Genomic DNA, 27,408 nt, shown 5'->3' with positions numbered 1-27,408 from the left:
GTGACACAAAGTAGATGTCGCTTTAAAAAGAACTCTCTTCTGGAGTTAGAACAATGACATTAGGAGAAAAAGACACATATGGACATATGAAAGCTGTTTTACTGACTTCTGTTTGCTAACTGTTGATTTTAACTGAAGAGATGAAACGTAAATAAACCAAATATGAAACTGCAAGGAAGTCATCAGACAAGAGGAAAGGTGTTGCGCTAACTGGAGCTCTCAAACTTTGTGTGTTTCAGAGAAGAGAAGCCTATCCAAGCAAGAACTGTGAACCTGGTCGGGCAGAAGAAACCTCCGCAACAAAACGACGTCCGGTGAGTCGTGACGACGTGGAATGAAACACTGCCCCCCCCCCAAAAAAAAGTTTAAAAAGCTTAAAATGGCTGTCCATGTTTGCTTTTTGCGTCAGCTTCACGTCATTTTATCTCAGCGGCTCAAAGCAGCCTCCAAAGAGCTGGCAGTCTGTTCTTCAGCCTCACATCCGTGTTTTGTTGTGAAATCTATTTTACACGTTGGATGAGTCAACGGCATAATAGAAACTTTCGTCTTTTGAAAGTGTGACTCAAGCCATTATTAAACAATTTGTAGGAGACTGTGAGTGGATCGGCTTTGCACAAACACCTCATTTGGACTTTTAGATTTATATTTAGGAAACATGCTGCAGTTGGTGTCAGTGAAAATAATTTTAGCAGGTGCACACTCTTTCCTTTTATATCCAGTAACAAACACGCACACACACACACACACGCACGCGCAGAGCCAGGTTTCTCTCTGTCATCTATCAGCGTACAGGACCAGCTTCTGCTGTAAAGATGGACACGATGAGTCTGATAAGTCAGTCCAGATTCTATTAGAGCCTCGTCATGGTCCTCCTCTGTAGGCTTGCTGACTAAGACTGGAATCAGATGCTCTGCGTGTCTCAAAGTTTGCTCTGTTTTTCTGCCAAGCTGCTCGTCTGGAGGAATGACATCCATCGTGTGTGTGTGTGTGTGAGTGTGACATGTTTCACTTGAGCCTCTTCTTGTTGTATCTGGAATATTACGTGAACTGGGGTGGGATTAGTAACAACTTTTATTATGGTCAGAAGATCCAACCAAATAGACATATTGTAACCGTCTGGTAACTATGATTTGCTAATTGGACAACACATTTTTTTCAAAGGCCATTGCTATTTGTCATATGTCACAACTTCTGTCTGCAAACATTTAGTACTGATCGTCATATGTGGAGCAGTTTTGACAGTGGAAGAACGAGGTTGAATAAATTATAAATTATAACAATTCCATCATTGAAACTTGTGTAACCTACGAAGCATAAATCAGACTATAGTGTTAGAGTGCAAGCTGGTTTTGTGGCATTTGAATGGTTGAATCAATAGTGACAGTAGGCTTGGCCTTTATAAAGTCTGTAAGTCCCAAGCAACATTGCAGCATTGCATTATGAACCAGCTAATTAATAATATGTAAGAGGTTAAGGTGTGGTTATTTATTACAGAAAGTGACAGCAAAGGAAAACTCAGATCAATCCGGTCTCACCAGCATCTCCTTCGGAGCAACGGGCAACCACTGAGAACCGGGTGCCACAGTCTTTAACGCTTATTGACGTGGCAGACAGGAAAGCTGGGCTTTTATCGGATGCAAAGTCTGTGATGCAGTTTATCACACACAACCATAACATCCACATTAAGATGAAAAAAAAGACAGAGAAAAAAGTTCCATATTGTAGCTGTAGTAAAAGACTGAACTTGAACACAGGAAGTTCCTCTTTCAAACTGATATACGTATTTGTCATTATAAGCACAATGACTAACCTTAATAAAGTGCTTGTTATGTTAATCCAAACCACCTTTTTTCCCGTTCCGACCTATAGTCAGTGACTCCTATATTCTGTGATTTCTTTCTTTTTTTTTTTTTGCTACACTGTGATTTAAGGATAAAAGGCTTGTTTATGTTCTATCTGTGTCATCTGGAGCACATCTGCTTCTCAGAGGAATCCCACAATATGACCCCCATTTAGAACATTATACAATCTGTGCCTTTCTGGCCACATTATTCAGCACATATCACTGTCAGTGAACTGGGACACATGTAATATCTATATACGCTTTGTGTCTGTCTGATGTCTGATGATAGGTCCTACCCTATAACCCAAAAGGCTGTGGGTTTTTTGGATGGAACCTACTGTGTTGGTAACTCTGCGTAGTCTGTTCTTCATTTCACAGTAGTGAATTTTTCTCTCTGTCACGTTTAACCCATAAGAAGAAGAAGAAACATCTACCTAGCCATTTACTGGTAAAGCCAACATTATTAGTTGAAAATGCAACCTGATAAACCTAAGCAACCATATCAGTATATACAATAGACCATCTCATAACGGAGAACATTAGTCATTCCTGTGCTCGTTTCAGTCTCAGGGAATCCCTTGATGGCAGACATCAACTGTCAATTGTGTATCAAGGCATAATGTTTATTCACAGAATTATTGTAACGTCTGCAGGAAATAAAGTGGGCAGGGAAACCTGGCTGCTGATAGTCAGTTCCTGCCAAGCGTTTGTCAGGTTGATCGGCTCAGTAGAGACAGAACAGACTTCTGGTGAGCTGTTGATTGAGCTGCTGGCAGTCTGGAAGCACTGTAAGATTAAAAAAAAAAAAAAAAAAAAAAGGCTTCTTTTAAACTTGACCACTGTGTACTTTTGAGTGGATCCTTAGGGGTTTTTCAACTTTTAATAGGGCCAGGAATTGTTGAAGTTTCTTGGTCTGTTGGGGCACGTGTAAAATCCTTCAGCTGCGTTCAGTCGTTCTATGCAAAGACTTTCAAATGAGATTCGATAATGTTGCATAAAGTCCTGTTTGTTAGTGTCAGTGTTGGGTATGTTCTCATGAAGGACCACCCCTGAAAGTTGGTATTTTAGTAACACTGTAATTTGGGTTAGCAGTGTTACTACAGCGTTGACTCATTTCATCCCTGACTGTAATGGATTTCATTTAATAGACCCTTTGCAAATGGTAATTACAACTGTAATAAATATTGTTGCCATAGATTCATGAGAAATCATGAGATTGAATGGGTTAATTAGCTTGTCTGGCCTCATTACACTGCTACAACAGACTCTAATTACAACAAAGTGCCGTTACTTTGTAGACGTATAGGATATTTTTGTCCTCGCTCCGGCTACCTACGTCTCCACGGCGAATCCCCATGCTTCTGCGAGGCACAGTAGTGCAATATGGATGCACTGCTGTGTAAGGATGTTTACACATCACATCACCGAATGTGATTGGCCAGGTGTCCCCTGTTAGCAGGGTGCCATGGCGATGGCTCAGCAGCCCCGTAGTAACTCGGTGAGCTCTGGGACTGGCGAGGAGTCATTTCCTCACTTCCTTTAGGGATTGGCTGTTATCCTGGTCTCCCCACGAGTCTCTGCTCTAGCAGGGACCTGACACACTCTCAGTTATATTCCTGTATGTCTCAGATAGTTTAATGACTGGTTATATATATATATATTTCTGAATGGATTATCAGTTACAGTAGTCAGAAGAAAGTAGCAGGGATTTTAAAACTTGATAGCGTGTGACCACACGTGGACTCGATCTGAGGTTGATGTCATTGTCAGCTCATTCAATTCCACACATTAAAACTCGGATCTTCATTTTGTGTAACTGCCCATCTCTCCCATTAATAATAGTTACACTGTACTCACCAAGTGATTTGTGGAGGTCTGGGAATACCTGCTACCTCCCTTAAAGTCCGACAAGTCGTGGAATTTAAATAGTCAGTTCATCATATAGGTTTTAAACATTATTTAAAAGACTAGTGACGTTGAGCTATTTACATTTAGAATCATTATTAATACTTGTAGGACTCTTCAACAGAAGTAACTTTACCCCCTTGGTTCAGATTGTATGTTGTGTGAAGGTGAAAGTATCTGAATCAGTGCTGAATGAATGCAGCCTCCTCCCCGATGCATCCCAACAACCCCCCCAATCTGCTTGAGAACACTGTGTCTCTGTGTTTCTGTGTAGTCTTGGCCCAGCGAATCTTGATGGGTATAACAGCTCACTTTTGGGAAGTCTCTTCTAAAAAGCATCCATAGTGCTGCACTTGGTTGTGGACATGAGAGGGAAAGGGAACGTCACCTTGTTTTACCTCCACCTTGGTGGAAAGTGGTCAACCCTCCAGTTCAGCCTTTTAGACATTTCGCTATTTTCAAACACTAAAAACAATACATTCATACCTCCCTATGTAAATTGTTGCTGCCCTACATGACAGTGGCACGGGAAATAACTAACTAAGCAAAGCCCAATGTAAAGTTGTATCTGTTCTGAATGACATTGTATTTTGCCCCATCAGACTTCACTGTCACAAATAAGTTAGCTAGCAAGTTTCTTTACAAACTTTTCTTTTAATAAGTTGCATGAACTCTCTGCAGCTCATTCGTTCAACTCATAATTTCAAATTAAAAGACCCCAAGGCAGAACAACTCATGTTTAGAAGTTGTAAAGGGGTCTGGAAATAAAAAATACACGTTATAAATTTAATAAACTTGAAATTAGTATTTACATATTCATAATAAGTTAACAAGAAAGTTAATTCAACTACTTTCCTGTGCAATGTTTTACAGTGTATTGTACAGTATTGTGCTTTTTTTGGGTACGAAAGAACGGCCAAAGGTCTGAACATTCAAGTTATATAAAAATCTAAAACTATTTATTCCAACTTGGATCTGTAAGAGCCAGCCGCTACAGATTGTTAATGTAAAATTTAATATTTGTACAGTAAAAATCAAGATTTAATCATGTAAAGAAGGAAGAGGTTAATAAAGAGGAAAGCAATACATGACATGTGATGGTATTTTATTTGTTCTTTTTTTGACAGGTGACGTCCTCTCATATTTCCCCCCTCACTCCGTGCTGCGTGTGCACTTGTGGGGGCTGTAAATATTTCCTATGTTTGTGAATTTGATTATTTGTGTGGAGGAGTATTTGGGTATCCGTGTGTGTATAAATGCTGTGTGTGTGTGTGTGTGTGTGTGCATACATGCTGTGTACATGCGTGTTTGTGCGGCCTGGCTGTGTATATGCGTGTTTGTGCGGCCTGGCTGTGTATGGCGTTGCCAGGCCATATGGAGTGCTGTCTGGGGAGCGCACTACCCACTTAGCTCTGCTGTTGGCTCTGGTGTTCTTTCCATCTGTCACTCCTCTCTCTCTTTCTCTATCTCTTCATCCCTTCCTCTCTCCCACTCTTTCACTCTCTCCTTTTATCCTCTATCATTTGTTCTTTTATTTATTTCTCTTTTTTCATTTCTTGGAGCTCGGTTTCTTCTTTCCTTCCGTATGTCGTGCGCTCTTTCTCTCCTTTGTGCTTTATCTTGTCTTAAGTGGCATCCAAAAATAGACTTCCACAGGTTTTTGTCTAATTATAAGTGTGTGTGTCTGTGTGTGTTTGTATGTTAGTGTGTGCCTGAAGTGTAATGAGGTATATGTGACAGAGCATGTCTTTTCAAGCACTTTTCTTCTTGTACTTAATTTGAATTAAATGGTATCATCCTACAGCTATTGCAGGATCTTACACAGACTGTCCAACACCAAAGACTTTATGAACATCCTCCTGGGCCCTGGACTGTTGGGCCACCACTTACCCCAGTCCACCCTAGTAATGGGATGTACTGGTGTAGAACTTTAAATGTCTGCTAATTTGGCTGCTGTGCACCTTTCAGGCCACAAGTGCAGGGCACACCAAGATGACATGCTGGTATGGCGAGCACATTAAACCTTCAATGAAACTTTCTATAATGCCTGCTGCTGCACTTTCAGTGCAGACACGGCTTAAGGCTCAATCCTGATTTGATTTAGTCAGATTCAGATTGTTGTATTTATGTTTCACACGTGCAAATTCAACTGAAATGTGCATGAAATAATGATAATGAACTGCTTGTTTGCAATATGTTCCTTTTTACATTTATTTCTTTTACTGAACAGTGATGTTGCGATTAGCCCTTTGGCTGAATGTGGTTAACGGCTATGCACATCAACCACAAATGTGTCTGTCGTAGGTCTGATTATATTTTTTTGTGCCTTGTGGTTTTGGCATGCGCACCTTCCACTCTGAACAAAAACAGTCGGTAGCGAAAACACGGCCCTTCTTTGGGAGAACTTATCTCGACTGATGCTCGCTTTGCGGCGATGAAGTGGTGATGACACAGTAGTAGTTACGAGAATGATATTGATGCAGGCACGTGTCCTGATAGAGGGATAAGTGGCATTCGAAAAGATTATGGAAGGCGCTGAAGAGAAAAGAGAGGAGGAGTGCGAAACAGGGAAAGAGCAAGGATAAAGAGTGAGTGGGTGGAGTGACCATCAGCGAAGTATATTGAGAGAAAGAGGAGGAAGTGTGAGGTGAGAAGAGTAGAGGAGGAAATGAGGAGGAAGGAGAAAATTGCAGAATACAGTTGGTTTGCTGAGCTAAGAAGCATCACTCGTGCTGTTGCCTATTAAACCACAACTGTCAGTATTGGCATGAATCATCCCTTTTTTTTCCCTCTCCGTTGGTATTTCCCAAAACACTAATCTGTTTTCTTTTTTTGTTAAGCAAACGCTTAAACCCTCATGCCTCAAAAGGACATCACTGATGTAATGTTAATGTCACTCGTTTCTCTCCGAGCGAGAGATAAGGAAAAGGGTGGAAGGATAGAGGCAGGGATGGAGGGAGTGGGGGAGGTGAGAGCACACCCGAGCTGCTCAGCGTGCTGAGTTCTCTGACGGAAGTGAGGGAGCGGAAGGGATGGAGGAGGAACAACAGAGCTTGGCACAGAAAACTACAGAGCGAGAGATTCTCCGTGTCCCTGCTGCCATATGGTGAGCAGCCAGGCCACAGCACAGCACATATATGCGCTGATGGAGAGGTGAGCACAGGAGGAAGGCTCATTTTATTAGAGACATCAAAAATGAGAAGAGCATTCATTGTTAAGACTTAATATAATAACAGTATTATTATTATTATTACACTCAGAGAGAGAGTAAATTCACTACTGTCCAACTCTGATTACTTTTAGTTGCTTTGTGTATTATTATACTGGATTTATTCTCAAAACACTGGTTTAACTGTGTTAATTAATAAAGTTATATAATTAACTTAAGTTATATAATTTACTTGCAAAGATTCAAAGAAGAAAGTGTTTCTGTTATGTGTTGTGTTTAAACCCCACACCACTAGATGGCACTGTTGTGTATGTTCTGTTTCCTTTTTTCTTGTGTTACTCTGAATTTATGCATGGTGGTGTGTTCTTCATACTATTTTTGCCTAAAATTAGATTAAAAAAAAAAATCACAAATGATCACCCTGCTCACAAAATTGCAATATATGGAGTCGTGACCTCAACATCATGATACATATCGTATTGCCAGATTCCTGCCAATGCACAGCCATAATTTTAAGTCAATAATATTATTCAGATTAGATACTACTTATACTGTGGTATAACAGATGCAATACCTCAGGAATGCCTGAAAGGAATTTCAATACTAGCATAAACATTTACAAGGACTCAATGAGTATTTGCAGGTACACAGCTAAATTGAACTTAAAATACATGTACTCATTATTATTATCAAACCGAGTGCAGACTTTGAAATGATACGTCTATTTGAAATGTAGTACCACTTACACATTATATGCATGCACATGCATTAGGCAGTACTCTTTTTTACATGTACTATGTATTTTCAAGGTAAACTAACTGATGTGTACCAATTTGTAGTTTTAATTCTTTTAGCCTATTTGTTTAAAATGAAAATGTCCACTAAGACTGAAGCTGTCCTATTGGAGCATTTTAAATAAAATTGATTCTTACAGTTTCATAATTTCATAATGTCCATAACTGACTAAGAAATACAAAATGTGTCTCATTTTGCCTCTCACCCATGGCACCTCAGGGCCATCGTTTCATTTGACGTTGTCGTCAATTGGCTGTAACCTGATACTGTGTGTTTGACTCGTTTCATAAGACCTCTATTTCTATCAGCCATTAAAAGTGATAAAGTATTTTCTGCAAATAGTAAGGTGTTAAAGTTAGTGTAGGAGGATCTTCTTTACATGCAAAAAAATTCTTTTATTGTCACACACGCACACACACACACCACTCTCTCTCTCTCTCTCACACACACACACACATGCACTTTCTGTAATCTGAGAAGCCATTTCTAATTCTGGCATGCCTTTTACCTTCCATTCAATTTCACAAATAGCATGAGAGGGAGGAAACTTTTTAATACCCGTCTATTATAGGATACAGAATGACTTCCAATCAATCTTGTGGATGGCTCCTCTACAGTCAGAGTGTGTGCCGGTTTGTGTGTGTGCATGTGTCTGTGTGGAGACCAGATTAAAGACAGGTGTCCGAGGAAGTTGCGGTGAGGAGGAGAAGATGCCGGGCGGCACACTGATGTAAGAGCAGAATCAATCTTTGACTTTTGAATGTCTTCATTCTGGACTAAACAAAGGCCTAAAGTTACTTTAAAAATAAGTGCTGGAGAGCAAATCAGAATGAGTTGGTGTGCATAATTTCCAAATGGCTGCAAGGTAATTTTCTCTGACACTGACTCATTGTTATTTGATTCATGTCTGCCTGCTTTTTGAATATCGATCCAGGAACTGGGAGCAGTGACTCATACTCAGCCATAGAGTCCTGAGTCACTACAGGAAAAGGGCCGAAGCTGGCTCCCAATCCCAACCCTGATGCCACCCTGCTTTATGAAAGTCCAAGAGTGGAGAGGGGCAGTGCCAACGTTTGGCTTAGCCACGGTATTGACACTCAACATTTGAAGGACTATTTTATCTGCCTTATTTTTGGACACGTCTACTGTACGCCAAGCAGGGTGGGGAGTCTTTAACTTTTTTTTTTTTTTGAGCTGTTTGAATGAAACTAAATGCTTTGAGTGGTTCATCCAGGCTCTGGCAAGAGAGAGAGAGAGAGAGATGCAGAACCATTTTGGAGTATAATTGTGGAATCTGAAAGGAAGCTTTGCCTGCAGCAGTAACTGGGAGGTCATTAGCAAGATGAGAAAGGTGAGAAGGAGTGGACATGCAATGATGAATTTTGGTTCAGAATTAGGATGTCTTAGTAGTACAGAGTTGAAAGTTCATGTTCATTTTCATTTTTTCTGACGTCTACACATTGGAATAAGAATCTGTGAGGGTTGACTACACCTTGTACAGTCCCTAATCGCCACACATCCAATGAATGGATAAAGATTGACCTGTTCAGTTTCCTGTTCACTGAAAAAATGAGACACGCACAACACTGCAGGTAATAGAACAATAAATGCACAAGAGGTGAAGCACAATACACATAGGTAGGGAGAGGCCACTTTAAATCTACAATAGATGCATTAAACACGTCAGCCAGTGCACTGATGTAGCCCACCTAGTGAAGAGATTAAAAGATCAGTGACCTACATGAACGTCCTTTCCATACCGCCATCCAACTGTACTTGAAAGTGAAATTGAAAGCTTCACGTGCTTGAAGTTCGTTAGCGCTGCTTGTGCATTCTGTTGCTGAGCTTTTCATTTAGGATGAAAAGGAAAGTGGGTTTTTGACAGCACAGCACATTCAACAAAGTTAAAATCTTCGGAGGCAAAATGCCAACAAGGGATATCCCTGCAAGACAGATGTTTAGCTTTGTGTGTGTGGGCGCGTGCATGCGCCCGTGTGTGTGTGTGTGTGTCCTCTTCGTTTGTCCTTGCCAGGCAAAGGTCCGTGTGCTGTCCAGCTTTGAGTTACGGTGCATCGTAGCATCTGTCACAGTGCTATAAAGTGAGACCTGAAGCTCCTCTGTGCCTCTCAGGCCCCATTTATTCCCCTTTCTATTCTTTTTATTCCTCACTCTACAAACCTTATTCTACTGATTCTCTCAATAGTTCATTACAATGGCCATAGACGCTAGACTGTCGTTGGCCAATTAATTAGGTACACCCGTACCATCCGATGCAATCCAACACAGCAGCTCTGCCACCTACCTACTTTTACAAGGTTCCAATTTCTTTTTCACTTCTTATCTTGAAACACTGACACATAACTCCACTAGCACTAACAAAATGTCAATCTGTTAAGCGGGTTTTTTTTTTTTTTTTTGTAGTTCTATAGTTCTGTCACTTCACTGGCAGATCTGTCCACTTTCTTTACAAAACGTGCACTCCACGTTAGCACAAACCTGTTAAAATGGATATTTTGTAGATCTCAGGTGTAATTTCATTTGCATATTTACACTAATTCCCTCTCCACTGCCAAAAAATAACCCCACTTGGCATATGATTTAGTCACACTTTTAGATTAAAGATTTTTTGCAGCAAAGGTCAGCAATAGACAGATCCTTAGACCTTTATAAAAACATTGCTCTACAGCTGATGAAATGATCTCAACTCATTTTCAACTTCCATTAGTCAGTGTAAGAAAGAATGTGACTTCCACGTCTGATACTGGCGACAGGATTCCGGGATGTACCTTCTCTCTCTCCCAGCAACAGATCCATGGATGGATGGACAACTCGGCACCAAATTAAATGAGCATTCCTTGTTTTTGGCGGTGTATGTAATGCAATTTAATTTACATTCTTATGGACAAAGCTTAGTTGTCTATGTGTGTGAGCTTGTTAGCGCTATGCAGCTCAATTATGTGACACTTTATGTAAATGCTGTTTCTACATGTGAGTTCTATTTTAATTTCTCCCTTGTAGTCAATATAGGCGCACACAAAGGGTTCATTTAAGAGTTCAAGAGTAAAGGCACTGCATGTTTTGTGTGTGAGCGTTATGCACAGGAAAGCCAAGCTTTAATTCTCACTTTGCTTTCACCTTGTGTCTTACTACATTTGAATATGCTTCTGCACTTTCTTAATGAGCTCACGCTGCACATTTCGGTGTGAACGCTTTCGCTCGTTCTTGCCTCTCCTTCTCCTCCTTTTGCTCCATCTGTCTTGTCCTCATAATGATCTGCCACCACCCTCCATACATTTCCCGACACTGTTGTTTGATGTGATAAAGACTTTTTTTTTTACTTTCTCACCTGTGAGAGAGTATTTGATGGTTGATGACTGATTTGTGGGAACAAACATATTCAAAAACATTTCCTGTTTAAACACACACACACACACACAAAACAGCATTTATATTACACTGTTGCCTACTGTTATGTTGACTAAAGAGGATACAAAATTATACATGTATCCATAGTAGATTGTAGTACTGTGTATGATGTACTTTGCTGAAGCGCTACTCATTCAGAATACACTATGCTAACTATAACACTGGGTATGTTGGCAGTGGTGGTGCAAAATAAAGCCTTCATTGAAGATTTTAGGTGGTATATAGTAGTCGTTGCAAAATACACCAATGGGAGTGACAAACTGCACCAAGACACTACATACTACACGACTCTGTAAAGTTTGTGCAGATGCTTGTGAGATAAACAGTGAATTCTCATGATGCTAAATGTCTCTTATACCAAATACAGTATGTGCACCTGAACATAGCCCTTCCTAATGTGGTGTACCAAATAAAGTTGCATTGTGCTGTTATTTGCAATATAATTCTGCCAGAGATAGAATTAAAGAGAAAAACTAAATTAGAACGAGGCAGAGCACATCAGAATTGGAAAGAGTTGTGGAAATAATCAAAGTGACAAAAAGGACAGAGAGAGATGAGCCGTACTAGGGATGAGGGAAGGCGGTGAGGCCCTCTATGCATTTCATATTGGGTAGTTGCATCCAGCCAGCATGGATTTATTAACCCTAATACAGATAAAAGCTATTTTGGATTAAAGCCAGATATCATGAAGAAATATGTATCTGAAGCAACAATATATATAATCACAATAGAAAATCACAACAGAAAATAAACCTAACTTGTCATGCTCATCTAGAATAACACCAAAATCCCCAGACTGAAGCCAGCTTCAAGGCTAACCATTAACAACACATTATCAACCAGCGCTACAATAAATATCAAGCCCTCACTGTACACTAGTTCAACTCCATAAGGGTGTGATCAGGATCACGGGTTGGGACAAACACAGCAAGAGTTCTGGATCAGGAAGTAAATCCTGCGGCGCTGCAGCAGCAGGTGACCTCTCTCTGTGACCTTTGGCTGTTGCTTCCAGGAAGTGTAGTGCATGTGTGTACTACACATCATCACAAGTGGCATATGTGTCTGTTAGTGCAGGTGTTAACATTTCCAGGGGCAGGTTATGTTTCACCCACTGGGTTCTTGGAGTCTCTGAAGGTTTTTTTTTTAGGGTGTATTTGGAGGAACAGTTTGTCCTGTTACACCCAAAGGAGCACTGCTGAAATCTCGACTAAACGACTGGATGTTCTTTCTTTACTTTGGCGTCCACTGCTGGGATTTGTAGTTTTTAATGAGCTGATGGAGAAGGAGGAGGCTGCATCGCTGAATCCCAGTCTGTAAGTCCCAGTGCTCTTAATGTCATGCCTGGTGATATGCTCTTCTCTCTCTGATTTGCTTATTCTACACAGGATGTAGAATCTCTGTACAATCGCTGGTGTCTTCTCTTCTGCCCTCATTCACTTTCTCTCCTCTTTCCCTTTCGACCCTTTCCTCCTTTCTTCTCCTTCTTTATTCTATTTGAACATTCCTTCTATTTTATCCACTTTTAACTGCTTGATGTCTCACTAGAAAAAACTAAACGAAACAACTACAGGGGTACTCTTTCTTCGGGGTAGGATAAAGTTTCTATCCCAGCTCTGAAAGTGAGGTAAAGGAGATTCAGCTGCTGTCCAACGACCCAACACTTGAGTCACAAGTTTGGGTTTTTCCACACTGCATATTTTTGTGTGTTCACACTCATTAATACCATGATCAACTCTCACAGAGGCAAAAGTCTTCATAGTTCGTATTATTTCATTTTTCTCAAGAGGGATCCAGCAGCAGTTGTCCAGCTACAGGGAGACGGTTATCCGGCAGGCCACGGCGGCTGCGGGTTCGGCAGTTCACCGGGACGACGCGCCAACCTGCGGCATCTGCCACAAGACCAAGTTCGCAGATGGCTGTGGGAACCTGTGCTCGTACTGCCAGACCAAGTTCTGTGCCCGCTGCGGGGGGCGAGTCTCTCTGCGATCCAACACGGTAAGGCAACATTCTCTTATGGTTGTTTCCTCTGATCATGTCTTGCAAAGAACACTTTCATAGTTCAAGGTTGTGTTTTCAAATAATAATTATTAGAGCCAAACCATAGGCCTATGATCAAGAAAAGTGCAAAATAATATGTATAATATTTATATCCATCATTAACATCTGTAATTGTGTTTTTACTATATGGCAACAGACAAATAGAAATAGCATGCAGAAATAATTAGGTTGTCATAAACAGATTTATAAGTGACAATAATAAACATTACATTTGCTGCCTAGTAATTCTGTGTTTCAAACACAAACCACATTTATATGTAGCTGGTCATAGGTATGCATAGGTAGAGTATGTCTGAGAAGGCCTCATGTGGAACACACAGGTGCCGGAGATGAGCACATATCTGCCTGTATAGAATGCCCCGTGTGTGTATGTGTGTGTATGTGTTGAAACAGTATGTGCTGCATATGAGATCTGTATGTGTTACTGTGTGTCTGAATCTGTGTGTGCACCCATGTGTGTATGTGTGTGACCCAAGCAGGAGCCGCTAAAGGTTAATTGGGCATTAGACTGAGCTGTGGACCGAGGGGGTGGTCTCCCAGCCTGTCTTGGTCTCCCAGGGGTCCGGAGGTGCCCTATACACACGCAGCAGGGTGTAGGTGTGTGTCTGTGTGTATGTGCGTGGTGTCGGGAGGCAAATCTCCCTCTGAAATAAGTGACGTCCCCTCTCTCACCCTTTTCTCTTCCCTACACCACCAACTTGGCATTTAATGACCTCATGCGCACACGCACACACAGACACACACACACACACACACACACACACACACACACACACACATTAAAAAGTACATCCTAATTAGTTACTGGCTGACATGGGGAGAGTTCAGCTGTGGGGTCCTCAGTGGTGTCCCGGGGTAGGTGGCAGCTGCTTTCGGTCTTTTAAAGGGAGATTTTGCACACACACACACACACACACACACACACACACACACACACACACACACACACACACACACACACACACACACACACACACACACACACACACACACACACGCCCACGCTATTTCTAACAAAGCTTTCACATGTGGGGAGCCAATGTTATTTACTTTACTTTAATCTAATTAAATCTAGCAGCACCGTTTTTTTGTCAAACAAAAAAAGGACAAAAAAGGTTTTCATGAGTTATTAGTGATAACTTAGAGAAGAACAGCTAGTGATACTCTGGTGTATTCGAAGTCCACATTCTTTAGCTACGGAGCTGGAGCAAAGAGGCTGCCTCTCTTCAAGGTAAAAGAAAAAAGAAACTATCACCTCCAAAAATCAATAACAACAAATTATTATTAATTTTTATTTGTACATAAACAACAACAATTATAAATAGTGGTGTGCTATTTTCAGGCTAGCAATGATGCACTTTGTTGCTAGCCTACACCCAGCTTTGCACTTGTGCATATATTTTTGTTTGGCATGAACTTTGCTTTATTTCTGTCTGTTTGTCTTTTTAAACATATTAACAGTGTCATAATTAGTGAACTTGACAGGTTTTCTTAGGTACTGTAGATGTTAGCTGAAGACTTGAGACACTGGCTAGCTACCTGTCCCTTGCTAAGCTAGCTTAGCCGCCCCCAGCTGAATCTCTTGTGCATAAAACATCAACTGAGAATAGGATCAATCTTCCCTTTCAAAGAAAGTTGTGTCACGAGCGTCTTAGTAAGCGAATGTGAACATGGTGTGAAACCCAACATTGGAATTTGCTGTACCAGAACATAAAATCTCAGGCTGACAGCTCAGAGTATCTGGAGACAGTGATTTGCATTCTGCATTCTACCAGTAGTTAAAGGGACTTTCCTCTAACCTTTAACCTTAGTAAAGTACTTTTAGTTGCCTAAAGATGTCATGTCATAACCTAATATACATTCTGTAACATACGTTCTGTTTTTACTATATAGGATTGAGAGTGTTTTTAACTGGTAGGGCTGTAGGATCACTGCCACGCTTTCAAATATCATCTTTGTTCACATTCTCTCTGTCTTTTTTTCCATTATACATGGATGGCTGACTGGGCTGCAGGAGGAAAAAGTGGTGAGTGCTGTGATTTTTTTTTTAAATTTAGTTTCTTGAATGCATAATACCTGCAAGACGACCCATTTTAATAAGTTCATACAATATGCACAGTATGTATGTGTAAATGTACATGTACCATGTATGCATCGTTTCTTTGTTTATGTCCATGTCTTTATTATTATTTATATAATAATTATTACAATTAAACATGTCAACACACAAATACCAAAAATAGCTTTTTGGAATTTGAGCTATAGTTTTATGTTGATTTACATGCAATTTTCATCCATTCTAACTAGACAGTAAGAAAGACTGTAAGAAAATTATCAACCGATTTGCACAACACCTCCTTTATTTTTCCACTTGATAAAACTAGTGTAGCTTTCATTCTTTTATAATTATTTCTCACACAAGCATCCCAGAAAGGGACATGCAGAGTTTGGCTTGCTACTGTGGTGTGCAGCATATGAGTTCATTCACTTGACAAACAGATGGGTAGTTATCCTGGTATATTTGTTGAAGTTTGGGAATTGGCCTCCTTCACTCCTTCATCGCGATGTAGCCTGCTTAAACAAGAGTTAAGCAGAATCATCCAATATGATACTGGTTCCCATGGGGTTCTCATCGGACTTGCCTTTAACACCTTCCTCTGCTTGTGTAGTTGTGTTAGGCTTAGAACCTTACTTGCCCCTTGGCTGGCTTCCCTCAGGGCAGCTGCCAAACCAGCACTTTGATGATACTTGGCTGGTCATGAACGCCACGGCTGTCCAAGAGTGCTTTGGTGTGCTGTACATAGCAGTCTCACTCCCTTGCTAAAGCTTGGTACAACAATCACTGGCTCTAAAAAGGAAAGTTTGGCACAGGGGAGGCCTTGTGTAGCACTGGCTGTATAGCTGGACAGCAGGCCAGGTTTGAATTACTGTTTGACATGGATTCATTTAATTATTTGGAGATTGATTAATCTTTCCTGGCCCAAAAGTGAAAAGTTACTCTGCCTGCTTTTTCCACTCCACTCAAACTAAACACTCAAAGTTAGAGTGGAAGTGTTGGCAAGGGTAGTTCTGGCCTTTAAAGACATGCAGACCATCAGTGTGTTGTACATGTATAGTGCGGTAAGAAGTCCTCACAGTCATTTCCTGTGAATATGTAACATATAAAGGAATATTTCTACTTTTATTTGACTTTGTACATGCATCACTTTATTTAGTTTGTTTGTAATGTGTGTTGATGGTAAACAAAGTTTTGGTGCAGGAGCCATACCTGCACCTACCGTAATACTACACAATTACTCAAAATGTGTTTATAATTCAATTATGTCTCAGAAATTATTTTAAAAGCTATGGCATTCACATAGCTATTAACCTTAACTGTGGTTTCTCCAGAGACAAAAGGAGTTGTTGGAGCATCTTAGTGACCAATCCTTAACTCATGAGTATACTACAGAAAGGTGGTTATATAGTTGTGTGAAGCTGTGTTAAAGACATGTCTAATATAAAAAATTTGAGGCTTCTCAGTTGTTGCTGAGCAATATTGCCCAATGAAGAAGCCTCTATTAGTCATACATCCCAATGAAATTTGTCCTCTGCATTTAACCCATCCCCCTGGTGGAAGCAGTGTATTAAAACACATTATCATTATGTGACATACTGTAGCTCTAGTAAGGTTAGAAATTAAATAGTATTAGATTAGCACTTGTTTTTAGAAAGTTAAATAGCAGCTAGTTCATTAGCTTGCAAATAATGAAAAGTTTGTACTGCCTCAATGATTCCTGGATAGTGCTATATGTTATATTATTATGCTTCATCTATCCATGCACAGCTTAACTGTAATTTCTGCTGTCCTGAATACATTTATGCCATCTGTCCATTCCTGTTCCAGCCATGTCTGAACTAGTCTCAAAATGAAAAGTGGAAGCTTAATGACCTCTATATTTTTTCGCCACTGTATTCACATATCTGTGTATTTCCTGTGTGCTGGTTGAACTGTGATTCTGTCGTTGCGCCTTTCGAAAAATGTCACTGAAAAGAGATGGTTAGAGACATAGATAAAGTTTTAAAGACCCATAATGACGTATGGTGCATGCAGGCTGGTGCGTTGTGCTAATGATATTCAGGGTTCATTATCTGCATTGATGGCTGAGCTCTAGTGGAGAGATGAGTGTTTGCTGTACTGTAGCCAAGTGCAACAAGCACATGCACGAACACCACAGAAAGTGCCATTTTTGATGTCTTGATTCCTCCTCCCATGGGAGACTAGAGAAGAGTGTTGTGTGTTACTTTCTCTTCGCTCTGACACACATACAATCATGCCTGCTAACGCCTCTCCTCTCTCTAATTGTAATGTCCAGGGCTGTTTTTCCTGTGGTGGAAGGGGCCTGGGCTTTTATGCGGCTGTAACTCAGACTGCTCGGCACTGGTAGATTGCTGTTTTTAGACCAATTCTGATTCTGAATTACTGGCATGGGCTGCTGCTGCTTCATTCACTAGTGTTTCCAGCCCACTGATGCTGTTAACCAGAGAAGTAATGTTGGTTTTATAAATACACTCTATTTTAGAGGACAGCTTTTTCCCATACAGGATGAGACGGAGAGGATGCCAGTAACACTGATTGAAATGTTTTTAGATTGATAGAGAGAATGCTGATATTTTGCATATCTTCTGAATGCACAATGGGTTCGCTTCAACTAATAATTATGCTACTCTATTATAAGCCCAATAACGATCTACGAATCTAATTAAGTAGTTTTTGGGGCTAAACCTGCCACGCTCTGCATTAATTATTGTAGCTGTGACATCGAAAATCTAACAAATGATACTCTTAACAGCCTACTGAGCCTACTACGCGGTAGAACAGGGCCCTACTAACCCAAAGCTGTGGTTCCAAAGTGATAACTGCTAATTAATGGATTGATACCATTCAAAGTGGTTGACTGTTTCCAGCATCACGGCAGTTTTATTCCCACCATATTTACTCTGTGTCTTTTGTTATATCTGACCTTGATTTATCACGTGTCATCATCATTTATGTTGCCGTCCTCCTCTAATATAAAAGCTGTAGATCACAGACTTTTCCCTTGCGGGGGGTGGGGGTGGGGGGCGTCTGTGTCCGGCTTGCATAGATTTGTGTGAAGCATTGCATTCACATGCCACACTCATTTATTTTTCCCTGGGTCTAAATCTAGGCAGGGGAATAACCATCACTCCTAACTCCTCTTGTTAGCCACTTAAACTGGACTCTTGCACCTTGTGAGTAATGAACTGTCAAAAAAGGGCAAAATACCTGAAAAGTAATCTTACCATTTGCCTGATACTGCCTGATGATGCAAATTTATATGTAGTGATCTACGAAGAACTACGACTTTGTTCTGCTTTGTGTCGGGGTGCAGCATGGTGGAAAAGCCTGAGCAATGTGTCATCTGCTGTTAACGCCACAGCACCTCATGATTACTATTGATCGCCAGTCTCGCTAGCTGCGTCCGTCTCCGTGTCCGTCTCTCATTGACTGGTCTTAAGGGGGCCATCTCTCTCCTGGTTGTTGCTGTCCAGTGTCTTATGAAAGCAAGCTCACACACTCACACACAGACACACAGAGAAAGCATCCTCACTGTATGAAGGTGTATTTTTGGTTGCAGGTTGCTGAAAGTTTTTAAATAGATAATTGATGGCCAGGGCTTAACAAACAGGATAATTATGTATTTGCAGCAAAACAAACTAACAATATGTGTATGTGCATTCTTTTTCTGCTTGTTCATGTGCATCATTAAAACCAAAACTTACTGTATGGCGAGTTGCTGAGACAACTTATTTTTATGCTTTATGTCTTTTTGTGTTCCATTTTACGCACTTCACTATAGTTATTGTGTGACAGTACTGTTCCTGATCACACCATGTCTCACATCATGCTGATATGAGAGTTTAACTTGAATTATGTGGCAAGCATTTTTAACCTTGTAAAATAAATATGCACAAAATACCGTATATGACACCCAAGTACCTGCAGGTGCTATGTTGGCTTAGTGGAGACATTTAGTGGTGAAAAAACAAAAATGCAGCGTCATGACTCACCTCAAGTCTGTCTTAAAATCCAGGTCAGTGTAATGCTTTGTGGCTCTATTTTCTATTTTTTTTTTTATCTATGTAATGTTGGATAGAATTATGGAAAATCCAAGTCATTTTATAGGTGTGTGAATATGTGTGCAGTTAATCATGCGCCATGTTTTCTTGGAGCAGTCTTGTAGAACTAGTGTTCCATGTGCAACTGTACAAATACTGTAGATAGAATGCACCTGGGTCCCTGCAAACACACTTAATTGTGTAAAAGCTTTCTGTGTATGAGTATGAGTGTACTGTACATGGATGTGTGCTTGCTTGCTTGTGTGTGTGTATTTAGCTTGGTGTTGCCAGAATGTGCTGATATAGTACCTCATTAGCTAGCGTGGACACTAATCTCCTTTGTGGCAGTCTTTCATCCTTAGCGCAGGATTTATAGACGCCCTTGGTTACGGCGTCCGCCTTGCTTGCTGCTGGTGCCATACGTCAAGCTGTCATTGGTTGATACTACTTCCTGTTACCGCCTCTTCTCATACTCCCCTCACTTCCATGGGGTAAATATGTTTTTTTAAGCTTCTGCTGTCTCTAATATTACATAGAAAAATTAAGAAATATAGGCATGCTCCTAGTTTCATAACTAATTTGTTTTATAGTGTACTGGTCATTTATCAGTGACTATAGGAGTGTGTTACTGGTCTACACTAAATTCATGCACATTATATGATTTAATATAATTGCACCTGCACACACAAACAACACATAGAACTTTTATTTGATGGATTGTGTTATGTTTGTTTGCAGATCTAAATTATTATCCACAAATGTATTTGCTATTAGACTGTTAGCAATCTCAGCAACACTGAAAAAGAGCTTGGAGATTGTTTATTTATGTAACCACTAACAATAAATGTAAATTCAAATTAAAATGTGCTAGATATTGAGTGTTGATATTGATTTTGAATTGTCAAAATCAACCCAAGGTGCAGGAGGGAGAGGACCTAAATAATTCACCTACTGTATTGTTGGTCTTGCCACAGTGGAGCTGGTAGCTTGAGAACTTTTTAAAATTGAAGACTGAATCATAAACCATAAATACACATTGTCATCAATTGAGGTGTTATATAAATATTTGAAGTATGGTATTGTTTTTGTATTCCTCAAATATATTACGTTTAAATAGTCAGTTCAATCAAATTACTTTAAAAACACGCACATACTAAACTCCCTAATTGCTCCTCTTTTTGATCCCTCTTATATAGCTATTTATTAACAGGGCACCTTCTGACCTACCAGTAGGCAAGTAGGTGGTTATCAATAAGTATAGTAGGTGACATCTAGCAGTCACAGAAAATATGACAGTAGCAATGGTGGCAGTTGATTTAACTAAAAGGTGACAAGTCTACCTACTAAGGAAGTGAAGTGGTAGACTGTAACAAAACACAGGTCTTTATAAGGAGAGACACTAGGCCTTTATGGGTTTCATACTATTAGTCAAATTTGTAACGAAAGTCAATGGTTTAATTTTATTTAAATCCAAACCACAAGCTTTTCCTTAAATATAAAAACCTTCTTTTTGTGTCTCAACTTAACCAACTCGTGTTTTGTACCTAAACCCTAACTGACTCATTTTTGTGTGTAAACCTGACCAAGTAATTTATTTGTCTAAACCCAACCAACTCATTTTGGGGCCTAAATTATGTTATAACATCCATGTGTGAAAATGTCAATATAAAAACAAGTGAAGAGCACTGGGAAAGTTAACCAACCTCTGGCTCATACTGATTTCCCGATGTTCACATACTGTACGCCCAATCGCTCCAGGAAACAAACACTTTAATTACATAAACTTCAAGATTTCACCACAGGATTATTCATTGTTATACTTCTCCCTCTCTCTCTTTCTCTCTCACACACACGCACACAGGAATGCATCATATGCACATGACCGATGATGCACGCATGTGGATACAAACTCCTGCTCCTCGACAGGCACAAGTAGACGCACACACACATGCGCACACAGATGGACACACACAGATGCAGCAGGACGCAAAACAAACACGCACAGGGGTTTGGTGTCCTAGTTTCTATCTGTGGAGGAGCTATTCTCTCTCTGTGCGTCTCTCCTTCACTCAGTCATCTCAGGGGGGTCTCACTATGGTCACGTGACACACTGCTGCTGTTGTTGCAGTTTGTGTGTGCGTGCGTGTGTGTGTAGGCATAAGAGCAGGCATTTGTATCAGCAAGTGCTGCTCATGTGCATATATTTAATTGTATGTATTCTTTTGTGGGAGCATACAGATGATGCCTACATTTGTGTCCATCTTTTGTCTGTGTGTGTGTGTGTTTGTGTGTGTCAGCTTCAGTAGCTGTCAGGCTGCTCTCTGCCTGCCTACAGTTCCTCCTGTCCAGCACTTGTTTAAGAGCGTGATCTAATACAATGGATTACTATGGGATTAAGTGAGTCTCTTATAAAATAACAGCTCACCGCTCCATATCTCCACAACACTGGCCATTTGTTCTGCGGTGTCAACACACTTGAACCACATCTTCTAAAGGTGAAACACAATAACTGTTCCAGCAGAGAGTGAAATGGGCTTAGGAAGGAGTACACCAACAAAAAAATGGGGGTGACATGCAGTATTGTTGGCTATGATATTGGCATTTGGGGATATATAAGAGATATGACATGCATGTAAAAAGGCATGACCACTTCAACGTTCAGTGAAAGAGAACCTTTTATTCACTTTCCACAAACTTTATACACACGTTCACTAACTTCACATGTGCAGCCAAAGTCAGTATCACACAGATGAAATATCAATATTAATTTATGGCTTGTAAAAAAAATAAACTATGATGTGCAAATACATGTAGTGTACAGTTCAAGATCCTAATTAAAATACATTTATGTAGGTTATATCAATAACCCCATATATATAATTGTGTCTGTTTTCAGTGTCTACCACTCTATATGTATTTATTTTGAAAAACTGTGATTGGAATACATTTGCTCCATATTGAAAAATGTCTCTTAAATAATTAGTAATTTATGTTCCCCACAACTTCTGTAGTCTAATGTATCTGCTTGTTAGCAGCTGTCTTTTTAAAGACATGTACAAACAAGGAACAATCTGTAATGTGGACACTGCATGTTTAAAAGTGGGACTGCAGTCCCAAATCCAAATACTAGACGGCGTTCCCCCCCCCACACACTCGAAGCTCACACAAGTTGCCAGGTATTGACAATGACAAGCAACGATGAGTCATTCACTACGTGATAAGTTGCTTATTATAAACCAGCTCATGAGGATGTTTAATTATTCTGTCAGTGATAACTTGATGCATGGCTGGTAAGAAGTACTGCAGCCAAAGCTGAGCCTGTTAACCAACACCCACTGCTAAGAAAATACACACTGTAAAATTGGACTTACTGCTTTTCAAGCTGCTGATAATGATTGTTCAGTGTAACAGATAACATATAAATCTATACATTTGTAGCGTTTGTTGTTTGCAAATTCAGTTCTTGTGGATGTTATATTATCTCCAGTGTAAGTAACACAGCAAAAGCTAAGCCCATTATCCTAAAAAAAAACTGCTGTGAAAATTACAATCTCTGAAGTTGCAGTTATACATTTTAAGCTCAAGCTACCAAGCCAACAGAATTTACAGGCTGTAGCATTTTTGTCTGAAAACTTAATAGTTCAACTTATATACTATAGTGGTCATTTTATTATTATTAATTTAAAAAATTACAATTGGGGTCTTTGCTGACATATACTGGGGCTCATTGACACAAGACTGTATGCTATTCAAGTTAAAGAAGTGTAAATAAGCTTTTCCCATTGGACTGAACTATGCCCATTTGGAACACCACCAACCTTATAATATAATATTATTTGAGTTTTAAACAAAACTAGTAATTCGATTTTTTTTTATTTGTGATGTGTATTTCTAACTTAGATTTAAATGTAATAAATTCAACTAACCAGACATTACATAGTAATCTATCCAGAAAGTTATGTTTAGCTGTACTTTTAGTTGTTGTTGTTTGAGCTGCAATGCTTTTTTGGGGTAGAACTGAAAAATGTGAAGCTATTTTTAATATCTCCATAGCATTCATAACACTTCTCGGGAAGTGTTAAAAACTACTTTGAATTATAAAGATGCTCAATGTTGTTTCTCTGACTTCATAACAACCACTCATCACTGCCTGCCTGTACATACAAGTAAACTAGCACTGTGGTGTCGACCTGGCAGCCATCTATCTCGTCAGTCTGGCTGCAGAAAATCACAGATTGGTGGATGTTTTCACCAAAGCTATAATGTCCTGCATGAGGCACAGTTCCGCTTTCTTTACTGTGTGTGTGTGTGTGTTTGTGTCTGTGTGTGTTTTGAGCACACATTTTCTCTCTCTCCCTGGTGGTGCTGGGGTGTTTGGCAGGATAAATATAGCTGCGTTGGTGTAAAGCTGTTTTCTCCTCCTATGTAGCTTTAATCAAAAGCAATCTGGAGGACGAAGAAATGGAAGTGCAAGAGGGGTGAGTAAGAAGGGTGAGTGAGAGGGAGAGCGGGAGGAGGAACTGATGGAGACAGAAAGATGGCCAATGCGTTTTATTTTAGTTCTCTCTAAAGAGTCATTGGGGAGTGTTCAGGAGTAATGAGAACCCTGGTGGCTGGAAGTGGAGAGGGACTCTCTCTACCCCCCCCCTCATCCCCTCACCCGCCAAACTCCTCTACCATCCTCTCTGTCTCTCTATTTCCCGCGCAATTTTACTTCCTCACTTTGACTCTGTTGTCAGTGCAGGACTGTAGCTGTGTTTACACTACAGGCCTTCAAGGTCCACTCACAGCTATTCTTAAATGTAACTCACAGCTCTTTTTGATATGAACTCATACCTATCAGACCACCAGTGCCTCTCTGTTTGGAGTTTGCGTGTTCTCCCCATGTCTTCATTGGTTTCCTCCATTTTCTGTACTCCAGGGTCCTCCCACAGTCCAAAGACATACAGTTTGGTTCACTGGTGATTCGAAATTGCCTGTAGGTGTAAATGTGTGAATGTCAGCCCTGTGATAGACTGGCAGTCTATTCCGTTTTATAGCTTCTGGTAATAGACTTAATGCTAATATATGTTCTGACATTAAAAGGTTTGGGGTCACATAGATATTTCCATGTTTTCATGAAAACATACATGGTTTCACCTGTGAAATGCTTCCATGTTTTCAAAAGGAAAACGCTTTTCTTGTGATAAGCTATCCCTTTAATAAACAATAAAAAACTTTTTACATTTCTCCTTACTGCATGGGGATGACTATCTTTTCTTATCAAATTATTTTTTGAGGGCACCTATATATACATATATATTTTTATGCCATTTCTACCCTAAAATGATTTCATGTTTCGGGGTCCATGAAGTCCTCAAAATGTGCCTGTACACTGCCATGCTGAAAACCCATGTAGATTGCAGTGAGCGGCATTATAGTGAAAATGTGCGCAAATCCTCTCAAAAACAACCACACTTCATGCTACTTTACTATACCATCCACTACTGCCATAAAAATAATCAACTAAACAAACAAAAGTTAAAAGGCTGAGTGTTTAAATGAGGCCCAGGTTTAGGTCACAGACGATCAGAATTAGACCATCTTTAAGCTTTATTCCTGAAATTAATCCAGCATCCACAAACTGGTCAGAACTTTATATACACCCACATTTACTGTAACGCTCCATCAAAGACAAATAAATCCACAGTTTGTTCAGACAATGAAGGAAGAGAGACTTCTAAGTTTGTCCATATATCCAAAAGGTGAGCAGTGTCCGTGCTTTGTGCTCCTCTGCTGTTTTACTGTTTTCAGTGTGCAGCCAGGAAAACGTGGATACAGCAATGTTGGACTGTGAGTGTTCGCCCAAAGTTGTCATGGCCAGTGTTTGGACCGAGCCTGAGCAGCGAGACCATTATAAATGTCTTTTGGTATATCATCCACGTGACCCCTCTTTTTTTGTTTTGACTGGTGACAAAGCAAAATGTGAATTGCGTCATGTGAGAGGAGAAAATCTGAGTCTGGACGCTCAGCTGTAGTGTGTAAACACTGCCAATGTATATAGTTGGTGTCCATATGTGTGCTGGGACAAATAGAAAGAACGAATATGGGAGATATTATTTTGGCAGTGAGCTGAATATCCTGTCATTATCCAGTTGGCTGTGTGTTTTTCATGTGAAGGCCAAAAGCAGCCCACAGTGGAAGCCAAGCTGCTTGCTGGTATAACTGCCATGATGTTGATCTTAAAAAGCTTCCAGAAAAAGCTCTTTTCTGGACGACTCATTGGCAGCAGTGCAGCTCTTTAGGAAGTGCATTGTTCCATTTCCTGTTTGACAGTGACTATGATTAAATTTGGGCTTCACATTAGTGCCTGGCAAACTAATTGGCTGAGATGGTTTTTACTGGCTGGAGTAAAAAAAATTGTTCCTCTCTGTTGGAGACATTGTTGTGATGTTGCCAGCTTCCTTAAATTCCTGTGTCAGGTTAAATGTAAATGAATGAAATACATTATATGAAGCTATGATGATATGTTGTCGGCTAATTAGCTGATAAGGCTGTAGTTTCAACTATCTAGACATGATTGTAAATGTACTTTATACTCATAGACACTTTATGAGAAAATAGGCCTCTGCATACAGAGAGGTTAAGGGGCTACCTACTCCTCCAACACATAAACCCTGAGACACAAATGAGCCTGCCACACATGGTTGTGGTCATTTTGTGTGTATTTCTATTTTTTTCTTGTAGTTCTGTGTTGTCCCTTTCACATTATTTTACATCTCTTAGTAGTAATTTTGCATCTAATTTTTCTTGTCACGTTTCATTTTATATAAATTTTTTTTTCCTGTTTGTCTGTTTTGGGTTGTTTTTATTTCATTTTATTTATTTATTTTTGATCATTTTAACTTAGTTCTGTGGCTTTCAAATAGAAAATATTAACTTTTACTTCATACAGAAACTCTGGCTGGGGACCCTCTGTCCAATCGGGCCTGTGTCCAACACATCCAATTCATTATTCCACCCTTGTTTACACTCCTTTTATAGGTGATTTGGGTGTGTAATAACTGCCGGAAACAGCAGGAAATCCTCACAAAGCCAGGCGAGTGGTTCACCGGTCCGTCTGGAAAGCCCGCTGGCCTCGGTTCAGCCATAAGTGAGCCCTCTGTGTGCCAAACACCCGCGGATAAGAAGCTCCGATCTCGCTCCCAAGCACCCCCAGGCTCCACCACTGCAATCCAAGACGCCATCCGACCCGGTGCACCTGGGACCACACCCGGAACTGATGCAAGGTCACGTAGCGAACCACCACGAGACACGTAAGATGAAGCAGTTTGCAGAGCTTTTGAAAGGACCCACAATAAAGACACTGCTATAATTTAAGCAATGCTTCCCAAAAAATTCTAAAATAATGAGACAATACTGTTTTCTCCAAGCATCTCAGCTTTAGAAAAAATTGTTTTGAAGAATGACTGTAAACCACTAATAGTCATTACTGCATACCCAGTTGAGAGCCTTGGTATCCAATAACTGTGGCCATTAGAAAAGTAGCTTGGAAACATACTGCTCTCTTACGGCAAGAGCAATTAGTCACTGTAGAGAAGAATAGACAGAAGATAGAATGGCAAATACAGAAAATACACATCATTTGCTTGTGTTCATGTGGCTTTAGAAGGGTATTCCAACAATTCAGCATTGCAATTTACATGTGAGGGACAGATTTTAAAAAGGACGTTCATTATAGAAGACACAGATGCTTAGAGATTGTGTCTTTTACTAGTCTCCAAAACTAAAATGAAATAATCCTAGTGACATCACTATGATATCATAGATGATATTATACAAGTTTGAAACTGGTGAAACTCCCCCTTTACCTACATTCTCTGAACGACCAAAAAGTAAGCACTCTCTGTAAACTATGCTAATATTTATACTGCTGAGCATTATGCCCTCCTTATTACTTACTACATTCTTATGCAGCTCTGGATTATGACTCTTAAGGAAGCAGCGGCTCATTTCCTTCGTCAGTCTGAGTATGATGGAAAAATACAGTCAGTTCCAAAACACATGCTAAAATGTTTTCACTCATGACTTTCTATTAATGGACACTAATGTT

The 27,408-nt window shown here is 40.1% G+C and overlaps 1 protein-coding gene across 7 annotated transcripts in view; it reads left to right on the top strand.

Annotated features, from left to right (window-relative positions):
* Positions 1-27,408, top strand: part of LOC113159612 (regulating synaptic membrane exocytosis protein 1-like) — a 69,053-nt gene that overhangs the window by 3,708 nt on the left and 37,937 nt on the right. For 6 of the 7 annotated variants that reach the window (XM_026356394.1, XM_026356393.1, XM_026356392.1 and 3 more), the window contains exons 2-5: positions 240-314; positions 12,923-13,133; positions 15,211-15,222; positions 26,340-26,611. In XM_026356394.1, coding sequence (XP_026212179.1) covers positions 240-314; positions 12,923-13,133; positions 15,211-15,222; positions 26,340-26,611 — 570 coding nt within the window. The remainder of the gene's footprint in view (positions 1-239; positions 315-12,922; positions 13,134-15,210; positions 15,223-26,339; positions 26,612-27,408) is intronic. The other variant, XM_026356396.1, reaches the window with a different exon arrangement.

Source organism: Anabas testudineus, chromosome 15, assembly GCF_900324465.2.
Source record: "Anabas testudineus chromosome 15, fAnaTes1.2, whole genome shotgun sequence".
NCBI classification, from domain to species: domain Eukaryota; kingdom Metazoa; phylum Chordata; class Actinopteri; order Anabantiformes; family Anabantidae; genus Anabas; species Anabas testudineus.
This window is presented reverse-complemented; position numbering and strand designations above follow the sequence as displayed.